Source organism: Triplophysa rosa, linkage group LG9, assembly GCF_024868665.1.
Source record: "Triplophysa rosa linkage group LG9, Trosa_1v2, whole genome shotgun sequence".
Lineage (NCBI taxonomy): Eukaryota > Metazoa > Chordata > Actinopteri > Cypriniformes > Nemacheilidae > Triplophysa > Triplophysa rosa.
Window position 1 is genome coordinate 5,263,685 of NC_079898.1, and position 14,927 is coordinate 5,278,611.

Sequence of the window (14,927 nt, forward strand, 5' to 3'; positions counted from 1 at the left end):
CAATGGTGACAAACAATCATGAATGAGTTTTGTACTATGTACCCAGCATGCATTGCAGCATGAAGCTGTTCAGTTGATTGTCACCATTGTTGAGATTCATATGTGAATTGTTCATTTCTCTGTGTCCGACTCATTCTATAGGTTAATATTTTGTCTATATAGTGTGAGAGCACTTTTGAAAATTGAAATACTATACATTCTTTTTACTGGTTTACATCACTTCATGGCAATAGTCCCACCATATGGTCAAATTTTGAGCAAACATGTTTAGAGCACATTTAGGAAGAGTTAGTTTTAAAAACAAGAGCTTTTGTAGATGTGTGACCTACAGTAACTAGCTGGCAACAGTGTTGCCAATATATTACTGTAGAAATAGCGGGTAAGGGCTAACCATGTATAAACCGCCAGCGATTGACATCTACCTGATACTGCACTCATATTCATATAAAGAAGCCATGTTGACAAGTTTTTGTAAGTTATGGCAAAATCCACAAGATTGTAGTACCTTCATTGCCCTGTAAATGGCAATATTAATTATAAGATAGGTGGCATGCAAAATGTAATGTGTAATTGCATTAGTCATTACAAATGTATTGGAGTAAAGAGTACATATACTTGTTCAAAAATGTAGTTAAGTAGAGAGTAAAAGTTGCTAATATCTTTAATACTCAGTACAACTACAAAGTAGCCAAAAAGATACTTAAGTAAAGTAACTAAGTACATTTACTCCAATACTTTACACCACTGCAAATAGCACACATTTGTCCATCAGTAAACATTCAGTTGCAAAACTGATGACACACCAATCAGAATCTCAGGATAATATCAATAGGAGCACAGGTAAGTGTGCATCCTAGAATCATCTACTGCACTTTATACTACTTACAGTAAACATTATAGACAGTATAATCACAGTACACACTTTATATGAGAGAAATTTCACTATTCTGTATCCAGTAAACTGTAGCATGTGTACACCCTCAAATTTGTGATTATCAAGTTTACAAATGTGCATTTGTAGCCTTTTTTACCTGTTCCGTATTTTTGCAGAAAATAGTACACTTTTATGAAATTGGGCCAAAGGTGCAGAGGATGCCATATTTTTTACATCGCCTCCTATTGACAAATCGCCTCACTGTTTTGTTTCCTTTATCTTCTCTGTTAGTCGCTTTGGATAAAAGCATCTGAATGCCTGAATGTAAATGTTATTTGTGCAGATGTGTACTGAATTGTGTTGCATGACCAGTTTAAATTGTTCTTTGGTTTTTGAACTTTTTTTGTCTTGTAAGATCATCTTCATCTACTTTCCAATAGTGTAATGTTTTATTTTTATTTTTTCCTAAAGCTCATTCTTGTACTTTGCTCTATGTGCACTCTTTTATGTTGTATATTCTAATAAACACTAAGCTGTCAAATTATTCTTAAGTCCCACAAAGAGATTTTAATAACAGTGTTTTGAATTTATCTCACCAGTGTCTAAGACTATGTTGCAGTGTGGGTGTTTTTGAGGGCTTGTGTGTCATATCTGGGGGAATAGTTTGGTTTTTCAGCAAGTTTGAATGGTTTAGAGAAGAGAGCTTCATTTTGACCTGAAAATAGGATGTTTGGGGAATTGGGTGAGATGTTATGGATTTGTGTTCACTGTTTTGAGAATACGAGGCATAATTTCAAGAAATGTGTTTAAGCAATCGAGAAAAACTGTAATATCCTAATGATTTTTGACATAAAAGAACAAATCTATCATTGAGTTCTTTTTGGCTATTACTACAAATGTTCTCGTGCTACTTAAGACTGGTTTTGTGATTCAGGGTCACATTCTATTATAGGAAGGGCAATAAAAGCAGAACGTGATTGGTATTAAAGGGATTGTTCTCCCCAAAATTTAAGTTAGTAGTAAGTCATGTTTATCCTTAGATACATAAATGGTTCCCAGTTAATATATTGGCCTGTGCTTTACATTCACCAACTGAGCCACACGACAAGCATTTATTTTTTAGATTTTATAAATCTCAGACTTGATGAAATTCAAGTTAGCCAAGTTAGTGTGCTCTGATCTGGAGTGTCTTTTTTGACATGTGGCAAAATATAATAGTCCTCACTTCTGTGATGGTACTTTTGATGAGCAGAAATATGGTGTCTGATTTAGTAAGAATTACTGTACCAGGTGTCCGTCACAGGGCTCCAAAACTGTTGTGGTTCCATGTGGAACAAGTGAAGCTTATACAGGTATATCTGGGTAAAAAAACAGATGAATTTACAGCTTGCCAAATCACATTCTGTATGCATGTCAAACTACTTCGTGAGGCAATTGGATTGCCATCTGCCTCGAATATATCTATGATGATGAGTTAAAACGTATGGTACGGTAAGAGAGCAAGTAAATACCCCCTTAAAGCCTTATTTTATAAGCCATGTTGGTGACACTCGTCAGCCATATTGAAAACATGACCATGGCCAGCTGGAAGCCAATTATGAGACTTTTTAAATCCTTAAAGTTTCTAGGTACCCATTTAAAGAAATCACTTCAGTAAATGAACTCAGCAGGTATGGCTCTCTGTACTATACATTCTGGTTATATGAGCACTGAAGCAAGAAGCCCTTCACCACTGCACTTCTATGATGTATTGAAAGTCAAACAATATTTATTCATGGCCTTTTTTCACATTACACCCTGCACCATGGGAACCTTGAATGCATCAGTTGCAGAAACTTGATAATATCAATGTGGGCCAAATGCAGAGGGAAAATTGGTTGTGAAAGTGACAATGTGAACATGCGTCCCAGATCTCTTAAAGCTTCTGGGTTGATTCCTGGCATAACAAAACCTTTGTACGTCTATTATACTTGAGATAGTGGGTGTAGTTATTTTTCATCGGTTTTTGTCTTGCGGTTGAATGATTTACAGTATTAGCTGATAGCAATACTGTATCTACCATCATGCTCTTGGCAGATATTTTAAATAATTTCAGATTGTGTGTTGTTTTCTGGAAAACAAACCATTGACTTTCACGCTGCTTTATTGATCTTCTAGAAGAAATGTGGCGAGTTGGGATGTTGTACAGGTCAGTTAACAACGTGATGAAAAGCAAGTCTATTGTCAATGGTTATGAGTGGTTTTGCAAAGTTGTTTAAACAGTTTATGAAAATATTATACAGCATATGTTAATATATGCTTTACTATGCTTTAACAAGGCTTTGACACGAGGTGGAATGACCACTTGTGTTAATTGGCCAACCAGTCACAGTTTGCCTCCGATGCTAAAAATGTTGGCATGATGGTCTGTTACTGGTCCTTTATTAGTCAGTTCAGCATGAAATTGTACAATATATTTTAATAGTCTATAACCATTAGCCGCCTCCTTTGTGCTTTGAATGTTTTACCCTGGAAATATTTGACGGTACCAGACGGTTTGTAATGGGTCCAATGATGACACCATTCCTATTCAAATAGTTTTAATGTCACCAAGTTTTTCATGTATTTTTTAAATTGGATCTTTGAAGACAATGAAGACTGCACCGGCATTAATTGTCTGTCACTGAAGAATAACATAAAACTTTTTAATCGCTTCTGTGAATGAGAATAATATCTCTCCACAGGCTGTGAGCCCCCTTACAGACGCACATTAGCTTAAAAGGCTTTTGAGGCTGTCAATGGGAGTTCTCTGTAATTGAAACAGGGAATTTTTGATGCCACGGATATGTTGATTAACTACTGAGTCATTCCAACAGTCACCAAATCCCCATGTGGAACAGTTCATGCAATTACGATATAAACAACAAGCCACATTTCCATAACATATATTTGTGAATTTGGTTCAATGAATGGGCACGCAAGATGCTAACGGCGCGTGTCATTTAGTCCTGTTTAGTGTCTGCGAAGCTTACGGGAGATAACAATCAAGAAATTGAATATTACATTGAATAGATACGATTAGAATTGTGCCTTGTGGGGAAAGCAGGGATGCATTTCGCACCAGTGGTTATAATTTTAGCTTGAATGAAGCCATGCATGTCATGCTGATCACAAATCTGGTGATGATAGTAATTAGTCCATATAACCATATTCACCATAATTGTTATTTACTGCTCCACGCCTCAAAAATCAAAACAGCCGTCTTAATAATAGTGATTTCATGTTTAAAGAGGCACTCTGTAACTTTTTTGGGGGGCTTTTCATAGTTATGCTGTTGCAAAGCAACTTTACAGAAGACACAATGTACATAAACCCAAATACAAATCAGTTCTACCAGAAAGACTCAGGAGACAAGATGAGCAACAATGAACATTTATTAAACAACTGACCAGCAAGAGATAACAAAATATTGTAATATAAAGTTCTTTGGCGTAGGCCCCATCCATAACTCTGATAGAGAGTCACGGATTCTTGCACTTCCTGCCTGAAAATGGAGGCAGGGATGCCTGGGGTTAATGGACAGGGACCATCCTGGTGGTGGTGGGGAGGATGGTGGTGAATATCAGCGGCTTCAACTGCAAACGCAAACAGAGAGTAAGTAGCGATCTTATATACTCCAGGTGTTAGATGATGATTGGTTAGGTCGTACGTAATGAGTGACGTAACATTAGAGTCTTCCCGGCAGAACTGGCGCTAAAGCTTACATTTCAGAAATTCAGAACTGTCCTTGCATGCGTCATCTTTCCATGGTTCATCTGATATCTATGAGAAGCTGGACAGACTGGAGTTGGAATATTGACTGGTTACAGATGAGAAAATGAAAAAACATCCTCACCTTACGATTTAAAATAACAAGCTTATAATAGTGATGTACAGTATATGGAAATGTCAGTTTGATGTCATTTGACTTCAACCCATGTATACATTAGAAAATAACTTGGTGAGTAATTTTATGTTTCAAACGGAAAGTTGTGGAAACATTTAAATGTCACATTTTAATGGTAAAATAATATTTTTATCAAATCTAATGTTTCTATAAAATAGGGTCACTTACTGTAGCCTGTCTCTGTATGATGTCAATTATGTAAGGTTTTTGTGGATTTATATTAATATAAAAACTGAAGTCAAACACTGTTAGATTAAAGGTATATAACTTCAGGTTCACGGATATGATTGCTTTGAGAGCACATTACACTGAACGTCTGCACAGTTTAATTTGTAATTGCACAAAAAAGTCATTGAAGATCACAGGCTAATATATATTGTCATCATGACTCCTTTAGCGAGCCCGAAATGATGTGATTATGTATTCAGGAGCATACGTTTCAGTACGTGAGCCCTGCGCAGCGGCTACAGAAGAACAGTGTGGGAATTTATTGACTGCTGACCTCAACTTGTCTACTGTGGTGATAACGCCTACAAATCAATAGCGAGTACTATCGGTAAGACAATTAAGGCTGCTTTTCTAGTTGTGCATTACAAGGTGGTCCAGGGCAAGGGCAGAGCTTTGCTTTGTCATTGCGGGCCTAAATATGAATCTGTCTAATGCCTTAAAGACAAGAAAACAATAATGCAGTGCAGTGATAAAGAATCACTACATCATTTCTGTACAGGGCACCCGCGGTCAGCTTTATTTCGGATTTATTTGGAACTGACATTTTGTGGAGTTGTTTAAAACGAGGATAATTACCTTGTGCACAGTTGGCTTTAGCCCCGTCAGCAAAACACGTGTCCGTCACAGCCAAATAAAAACTTGACTGAGTTTGTCGTGAAGATTGAATTGACAGCTGGCCCAAAGTCAAGCCATGCGTAACATAACTTAATCATTACTTCATCTCTTATAGTTTAGAGAAAGCTTTCTGGCGTGGAGAGTTCTAGGGATGAGGCCTATAAGATCTAGTAGTAGTAGTTAGTAATGTGCCAATAATAAAATGCAGAATGGAGTTTAATTTATTATGCATCTCTCAAGTTGAATAGATTTGAATGACGGCGCTCTGAAAAGTGAACAGACATAGGGGCGATTCACATTTCTCGTCTAAAACCGTGCGGAAAATGCGAGCCATGACGCTTTCTCTTGTCACATGACCCATGGTGCGCGGGCGGCACTCTTTAAAGTATTTAAATGTCGATGAGGCGCCAACGCACCTAGAAAATGTGCGCGCCTCACCGTATGCGCATCGCGACCGCAACGCTTCCTATTTGCGCGTGCAAATGTGGCTTATTTTGTAGATTTCAGTTATGAACATGGCACAGCATCGTGATAGCCTACTACTTGGTATCGTGATACTTCAGCGTGAGATATTATGGTACCATGACAACCCAAGAAAAGACAAAAGCTGTGTCCGAATTCGCTCCCTATCTCCTATATAGTGCACTATATTGAGTGTCCGAATTCTGAGTGAACAACTCATTCCCTACATTCGTTCACTACTTTTTACCCACAATGCACTCTGATTTTGAGTGTACGTGTACATCTGATGTACACTCACCTGCTATTTCCTATGATACAACGCGAATTAACCGCTTGATTTGAATCAGCTGGAGGAGAGTAACCGTTAATGTCACTAATGTACGTTTATACACTTGTGTTTGTTCTTGTTGACAGTTATTTTCTACCTTTTTTAAATAACCTTAAATGAATGGTTTAAAACCCTTTTTTTTTTAAATAACGAGTAAATGAATGTTATACACAGTAGTGTTTTATTTTAAATATATGACATAATTTTTTATTAAGTGTTATAAATAAATGTGATGGTAAATAAACGCGACAAACCGTTGTTTTGTTTTCTTTATTATAATCTATTCCAATAAACGTGACAAATTAGGTGAAAAAAACCTTTTTTACATTACAATCTATAAAGCCACTCAGGTTAAATAAAAGCGTTATGACGAATGTCCACGACAGTGCTGTCAGATGCAGGGTATATAACGTCAGTGTCCGAAATCGTTCACTAATTTTCATTCGCTTCTTCCCCACATATTGGACTATTTAGCATTGGCTATATAGGGAATACTGAATGAGTAAACGAGTGAGCGAATACGGACTGTTTATGGCTAAAATCATCAATGCTGGCAGGGGGATTGTAAAACCATCCTTTTAGCAATAGTGTCATGTATTACTAACAACTACTTACGTATCATTTGAATGAAATTGTAGCATTTGAGTCATGATTAAATATGATAAATAATAAACACGATCAGCCAATTAGTATGAAACATTCCAAAAAGTAGCAAAATGTAAACCAATCCTTAGCTAAATGAACTGAATGAAGAAGTCACTGAATCATCATCATGTTGTATTTAAACGATCATACTAAATGGTGAAATAAATGGTTTTAACTAGGAGATGAATTGTGTCAGAGGAAAGGAAAGGTGTGAACACTCAGAAGCGCACATTGGCCAACAAAACCCAAAAGATAAGACTGACACATGAGACCACATAAAATACAATACATTAAGACACTTTATAAAACCATGCAAATGTTAAAAAGCCAAATATTGGATATACTGTATGTTTAAAGGCATGTTAAGGCATTTGTTATCGATGCATAAGGAAACCACACAATGTTAGGAATCGAGTGCATGTAAGGTTTTGTGCAGAATCATTTGTGTAACATCAGTCATTATGTTGGCTTGTGGAATGTACTGTATATGTGACAGTAATTGTTCAGGCAGGCAGACCTAAATAACTAAACAAACATCAGTCTTTATGATTCTCATGGATTTGTTTACATAATTTACAGACATGATCTAGATGCAAAATGCGACATTATTCAGTGATCTATTATCAAGGTTGTCAAATGATACAAACATGATGCGAATAACATGAGCTAGCTAATCTTTTTTAGTCACGTTTTTCTGTTTTTCCGTTTTCTTTTTTACTTGGTTCGGTTGATGTAACAAATAACTGTTGATTTAACCTTAAGAACAGACTCTACTCGGAGCAGCTAATGTCCTGTATCTAAGGTTAAGATGAAGTGCTTTTTCCTACCGCCGGCACATGCATACAAATGAACAGTTAGAGGAAGGATTTCGTCCGACCCTGAGAGCATGACAAGTTTGGAAATTGAATTTAAATATATTCCAAGCCTCACCTAAAGCTGGACCCGAAAGGAGAAACACTTTTCGGCTTCAATAGCACGCCCAAATGCTCGCGCCCCCCCGCTACAAAACCGGCCAGATATAGACGCTGAGGCTTTCTCTTTATTGTAATTCACACACGCTGTCTGAACAAGAGTGAAAATGCCATAACTTACAGATGGCTGGGATAGATCATACTCATCTTTAGCCATATTTTGTATGCTCAATGAGTGTCAACAATTCAAAGTGATGCCACATCCCATCTGTGTACTGTCAACGTTTTCCACACTGAAATCTGCTGGTATAGAAACACCTGTTTTATTCCATGCTGCTGTTTGAGAAGCCTCATTCCGAGACCCGGTTCGGCTGCTCCGCCGCTATTCGTGCTGTTTAATCGTAGCTAATGTTGTCATCCACTCGACATCTGGTGATTTCGCTGATGTGTCGTCTTTGATGGAGTCTGATGTGCGCACACAGCCTCTCCCGAACGCTATTATTACTTGCCCCATCAACTTTTCGCAGCCATCGCTGACTGCTAATGAGTGACTTTTGGTTTAAAGAAACCGTTCACCAAAACACAAAAATGGTCCCATTGAATTCTCAGCCTCATGTCCCATATGCTCTTGTTTTTCTATCAAACACAAAAGAGGAAACTTTGACGAATCTTCAAGCAGCTCTTTTCCAATGCCAACAGTTGAAATAGTCTGTAGAACTTCGGCATTATTTTCAAACTCTTCTGATGATGTCCAGTAGCTTTGTGTGGTCACAATTGAACTAATAATAAATTCACAGAAAATGCTTCTGTCTAGCAAACATCAACTTCGTTTGGATTGGTGTGTTGAAATCCTGTGGCAAGTTTGACGCAAAAGAACACAAGAATAAAATTTTATATTTGAAGAAAGTGCAGTCTAACTCTATAGAAGATTAGAGCAGTGGTTCTCAACAGGAGAGCAGTGGTTCTCAACAGGAGGATCATGGCACACAAGGGGGCCCCAGCTGACTTCCAAGGGGGGCTCAAGATGACTAATAATAAAAAATAAGCAAAAAAAATGACATATTCCTTATTATTTATAATGAATAAACATTTTTGCAATTCATGTCAAGCTCTAAAATATTTCATTAGGTGTAAATTGTACGTTTTTGTGAGTGGGACGTTAAGCATTGTTGAATACAATTTCCGGCCTTGGAGTCAAACGCTTGAGAACCCTTGATTAAGAGTATGGTGAATAAGTCGTATGCATTTACATTTATGCATTTGGCAGACTCTTTTATCCAAAGCTACTCACATTGCATTATACATTTTTTTGTTTCTGACTATGTGCAATCCCCTGGGATCGAACCCATGACCTTGGTATTGCTAGTGCCATGCTCTAACCACTGAGCCACAGGAAAGCACGTATGGATTACGGCTAAAAAGCCGTTCGAATATTCCGTAATAATTTTTCTTCTGTACTCCACATAAAAAAGAACAGCACACGGGTGTTAAAGACATTTTCGAGCTTTGGATTTTCTTAAAAGCGTCTTCATCAAATCATCTTTTTCCAATTATAACTGCATTCAGGGCCATGGATGATTAATGGGTCTGTAATATAATGACGGATGAAAAAGCAAGGATATATTGAGCCTTAAAGAACGACCCTGGGTCAGAGGACAATGTAGTTATCAGTTTCTGACTTTGCGTTTGTAGATTTATCGACAGCTCGCCGGCCGAATGGGGTGCTAATAAATTAGCCGGCCCGATTTCTTTTCTAATGTCACCAGCAAGAAACCAGCTTGTTTGTTCCCAGCACGACAAAGCCATTTGCTTTCTCCGAGGTCTACAGAAGCGTGCGTATTACCATCCGTAATCGGCTATGCATGACTTGAGACTGACACAAAGCACTGCTGAGGAATCAAAACAAGAGTAAATTGAAATCAATGGCAACATCTATATGCAGATGCACTCGCAGGCCTTATTTAACGTTTGCTAATGGTGCCTGGCTGGAACGATTTCGCCTTATTTCGCTTTCAGCAGAAAAACAAGCGAGGTTGAAAGGACAATCATATAATCTCTCCCCATTGAGGTTTATACACCTCTTTAATGAAGCCAGTAGATGCTGGTTTTGAAAAACCTTGCCGTGCTTTTTTTTAAAGCATCAGTAGTGCATTTGGGATAGATTGGATTGCAATTGAATGAATCATGGTTTAAACAAATATATCAGTCTTTACGAAAGCATGAAAAGCATGTAAGTATGATCGTCACTATATGAGTTGACCTTACATTGCACAGATGACCTTCATGTTCTCGATTTATGCTTTACATCTGTCAGATCACTAATGTGATTTCATCCATATTTGCAGGTTTACCTACAGTATGTAAAATCCACATACTGCTTTTGCACGCTTGAATAGCCTACATGTGAACATCTGGACAGAAATATATGTGTGCTAGTATGGCGTGAAACACTCAGCATATGATTAAATATTAGACACAATAATGGGTTCACGATATGACAGAATCATGGTATTTTAAACCAAATTTTAATAACAAATCTGATTTATTTCCAAAAACATAAGCAATTTTAATCACCATTTTTAATGTACATGCAACGTTATCGCATTGGCAAAATTCAAGGTTTAATAGAGCCTTCTGTATGTAAATTAATTAAAAAAAGGCTTGTCACTAAAGTTAAAACTGAATTTGAACATAAAATCGCATACAAGCTATAAAAAAATAAATGATAAATGTCGACACAGGTCATGCCAACACGTCAGCTCAACCAACGTGATCAAACAGACGTAATATTGCGAAAAAACACCTCAGCGCTTCAATGCATATCGAATTTTTTCCCCACAAAATGCAACATGACCAATGCATTTAGTAGTTGTTTCATTTTAATTCGACACATTTCACAAGGGTGAAAAAAGAAGCATTTGTACTTCAGCTTGAAACTTCAAAACACATCCTTGTATGAAAAAGTAATGTAACGTGTAATGATAAAGCTTTGAATCTGTTGTCCCCACTCACAGGCTGTTAAATGATGAATTACCTCATTAAAAAGAGAATGGATTTGGGCTGTTTTATTCCAGGCTACATCAGGAATGACAGCATAACGCTCACTAGCTATAACAGCTTTGCATCATGTGTTCTATACTCCGTCCCATCCTATAATCTTGTCGCGTATCATATAGACGGCCTTGGGGTGAGCGCCGCTCCCTCGACGTTTCACTTCTTTAATGACAGATTTCTCGGTGGAACAAGACATTTAATGAACAACACTGTTGGACGGGAATTGTTTCTATCCATCGAGAGTCGACCGGATGGTGTGCGGTGGGAGTTACGTATCAGATTGGAGCGGGAGGTTGGAGGGGAAGAGTTGAAAAGTAGGAGTGATTCATGACACGGGCTGAAAAAGAAAGTCGTTTCGGTGAAGGAGCGAGTAATTACATTTCGATGAAAGATTACAAAGAGAAACCTTTTCTTTTTCTTTGGAATAATGTGCACGGATGAATCGTGCGCTGTAAGGCCGGGAACATGTATTAAGAAAGTCGACAAGGTCGATTTAGAAATCCCGTCGACTTTAAACAAGGTGTACCACACTGTTGTTCCGCAGTGTAGTTTCATAAAGAACAAAGCAGACTTATTTATTACACGACGTAATGATCAGAAGTACATTTCTTCCAATGGCATGACAAAGTAGGCTTTCAGCAGCAATTGCATCTGTTGAAAAAAAAAGCGGTGGAGCGATTTTATTGTTTCTGAGAATGCATTGTGCATCTGTGATTGAGTCGAGGACTCCGAAAGGCCGCTTTGGAAAACTTGAGTGTATTGATCTACAACATTACATTTCAATGCAACTTCCACTTTCAAGTTTGCAATTATTCAGGTTCACATCCATCAGCATATTGTAAAGTTGATTACACAAGCATATGGCATCGTTGTGCCATCAAAAGCTTTCTTGAAACGTCTCAAGCAGTTCCAACAGGATATCAGAAAACTTTCAGCTTTATATATTTGGCAAATGCTTTTCTACAAAGCGCCTTAAATTGCATTCGGGGTATTTTATCAGTTCACGCTGTCCCCAGCAATCCAAACCACGGTGTTACCATGACTGGCACCATGCCCTACTGCATAAATCCTATTGTTGGCACATTGGGCAACTTGTAAATGTGTTATATTTCCACATATGGTTTGTGTCACATATTAATAACTTGTCATTTTTGTGTCTTCAGGTCAAACTTGTGGCGGCCTGGTACAGGGCCTCAATGGAACTATAGAGAGTCCTGGCTTTCCCCACGGCTACCCAAACTACGCCAACTGTACCTGGATCATAGTGACAGGAGAGCGGAACAGAATACAGTTGTCGTTTCACACCTTCGCTCTGGAGGAGGACTTTGACATTGTCTCCATCTATGATGGACAACCGCAGCCGGGCAACCTGAAGATGAGGTGAGCTCTGTGTTACTGCGCTTTTTAGTGCCCTTGCTTTGGTCCCATATACACGGTTGCGTATTGTTTGGCTTGTAAAGGATATGGATGGTTAATGTAAAAAGGTTGCGTTCCGTTTTTTCCCAGTGGAAGCCTCGTCTCGGAAGCTACATGAATATCCCTACACGGGAAAGTGTTATTATCATTTCCTCTCAAAGCACTTTATTGAAAGATAAATTAGCCCACGTCGTCTTATACAAAAAGGCGGGGAGCTGGCGCCTGCCAACATAGTTGCATAGTTGCACAAGAAGAGACTGCCGTTTAAGTCCTGAAATTTCACGGTGTAACGCGAGCAGGGATGCGATACTTGCTGTAGCCAAAGGTTTATTTATGGTGCTTAAAGAAAGGATGTATCGTGCAGCATTTTGGAGCTGGGAGTGTCTAATGGATTAACAGATGATTAAGAGGGACAAAACTCAAAGACCTGGTGGAAATAAACGATCCAAAGTTGCAGACGTACAATGCTTTTAAGTGTCGGATGAATAATGCAAAGATTCGCTTAAAGACAGAACTGAGACCACTTTCAGTGCAATGACTTAGCAGATGGGCTCCGGGATAAGAAAACGTTACCCGTCCCGTCCAAAAGGGTGCGATTAGTGACAAAATGAAGCACTGCGTTTGAGGAAGATGTTCTATTTGCAGATGGACTCATTTACATTTGCTATCTATTTTTGCATCTGTTTTCTCTGTAGACACATATTTATCAAAGCAACCTTTGGGATTGCATACAGTGTGCACATTCTCAAAGGTTGCTTTGGTAAATATGTTTTGTAAAAACTGCTTTGTGCAGGTAGCAAAAAATGATATGGAAAAATATATATTTTCATGTCTGGTCTTAATGGGAATGCTTTGGGATTATTGTTTTCCATGTAAAAGCAATGTTTATTTGTCCTCGTAATATTTGATCATAATGTACATTTTTCTTTTTTTCAGCCCTTTTTCTGGTTGATCTGGTCATTTATGGTGAACAGACTTGTTGCAATGGCAGATGTTGTATATCTTGTGGCTTGGAATGTATCTAATACAGCTGATGCTGGACGGCGTTTTTAAGATTTTCATATTTTAAAATTCATATGTTGCTGTTCATGGTTTTGTCATCGGTGCCTAAAAGCAACAGTGAAGATATTTCGTTTTTTTGTAAAATGATCAAACAATCCTTCAATATTACAGATTATAGTATGTACTTACTGGGACTGACCGTGGTTGATGTATGCATTCAATAATATTCAATATTTCATTTTTGAATTGGTCAGCAAGACTTCCTGTCATGATTCTGCCTCTCCATGTCATGTATTTCTTGATCTCGCGGCAGAGTCATGACAAAGCCTTAGGTTTTGTGTGGGGAGAGACATTTTGGCCCTTTCGGCTTTCCATATGCTCTCTCCGGTGGCGTCTCTGTGCCTGCCCTCTCCTTCCTCGTTATCTCTCCATCAGTGTTTCATCCCCTACACCTGTCCCTTGTTAATTATCCTTAGTTTGTCTCCCTATATATTGCCCTCCTGTTTTCTGTCCTGTGTGGATTCGTTTAGTTATGCTTGTGTTAGCTCTCCTGCATACCATGTGTGTATCCTGTTCTGGATTGATACCTTGCTAAGAGAAGAGCTTGTCTTGATTCCTTGTAGACCCAGTCTCGTCTAGTTTGTAAGTTTTGTTTAGTTTTCTGTTCTCCCAGTTTTTGCCCCCATGAGGGAAGTCTTTTGTTTCAAGTTTTTTATTTCAGTTATGTTCCCGTGTTACTCCCCATAGTGGGCTTTTTGTTTATTATAGTAATAAAGTTTTGGTTTTTGTGCACCGCTGCCCTGCGCTTGGGTTCTTTCCTCCAAACCGTGACACTTCCGTGTAATGAGTTGGATGATGTTGAAAAATAGGCACTTTGAAATTACAAAAAGGTGGAAAATGACAGTTAATCAAAATAACAACACGACATAATTTATATACAGTATTTTTCTGAAATATCCTTCTTGTGAAAACAAGGGGTTGCGATTATCATTTCACATTGATGGTGCATTATGCACGTGCAACAATTGTGTGACCTGTCATTTCCAATGTTGTTCTAGTCTTGGCTCTATTCAAATATCATTTCCTGTCACAGTAGGAGCAGGAGATGTATTGAGATGGCTCAGAGTTTCTATGCAATAACTGTTTTTACGATAAAAACAAAGAGATTTTATTTCCACCGCCCGTGTGACACTCCTCCGAGGCGTTGTGTAGTAATACATCACCATCCTAAGGGAGAATATGAACACATATTCTCGTGTCAGTGTTACCCAAAGACAAATAGTTGAGAATTTTCTCTGCATTTCTGTGGGAGGAATCAATTGAGTTCAGTGCCGACTGTTCGCAGTTCCACTTTAATGCGTTTGCGTGCAAATGTTTTAGTAATATATATCATGTCCTTTCTAACATAATTCACATTATGTGCATTTTCCGTCTTTATTTTTATTTTCTTCCTTGCGCTCAGGTGTC

The 14,927-nt window shown here is 38.2% G+C and overlaps 1 protein-coding gene across 2 annotated transcripts in view; it reads left to right on the top strand.

The window, feature by feature from the left end:
• csmd1a (CUB and Sushi multiple domains 1a) overlaps nucleotides 1-14,927 on the top strand; it is a 480,783-nt gene that overhangs the window by 133,775 nt on the left and 332,081 nt on the right. For both annotated transcript variants that reach the window (XM_057341293.1, XM_057341294.1), the window contains exon 2: nucleotides 12,206-12,422. In XM_057341293.1, coding sequence (XP_057197276.1) covers nucleotides 12,206-12,422 — 217 coding nt within the window. The remainder of the gene's footprint in view (nucleotides 1-12,205; nucleotides 12,423-14,927) is intronic.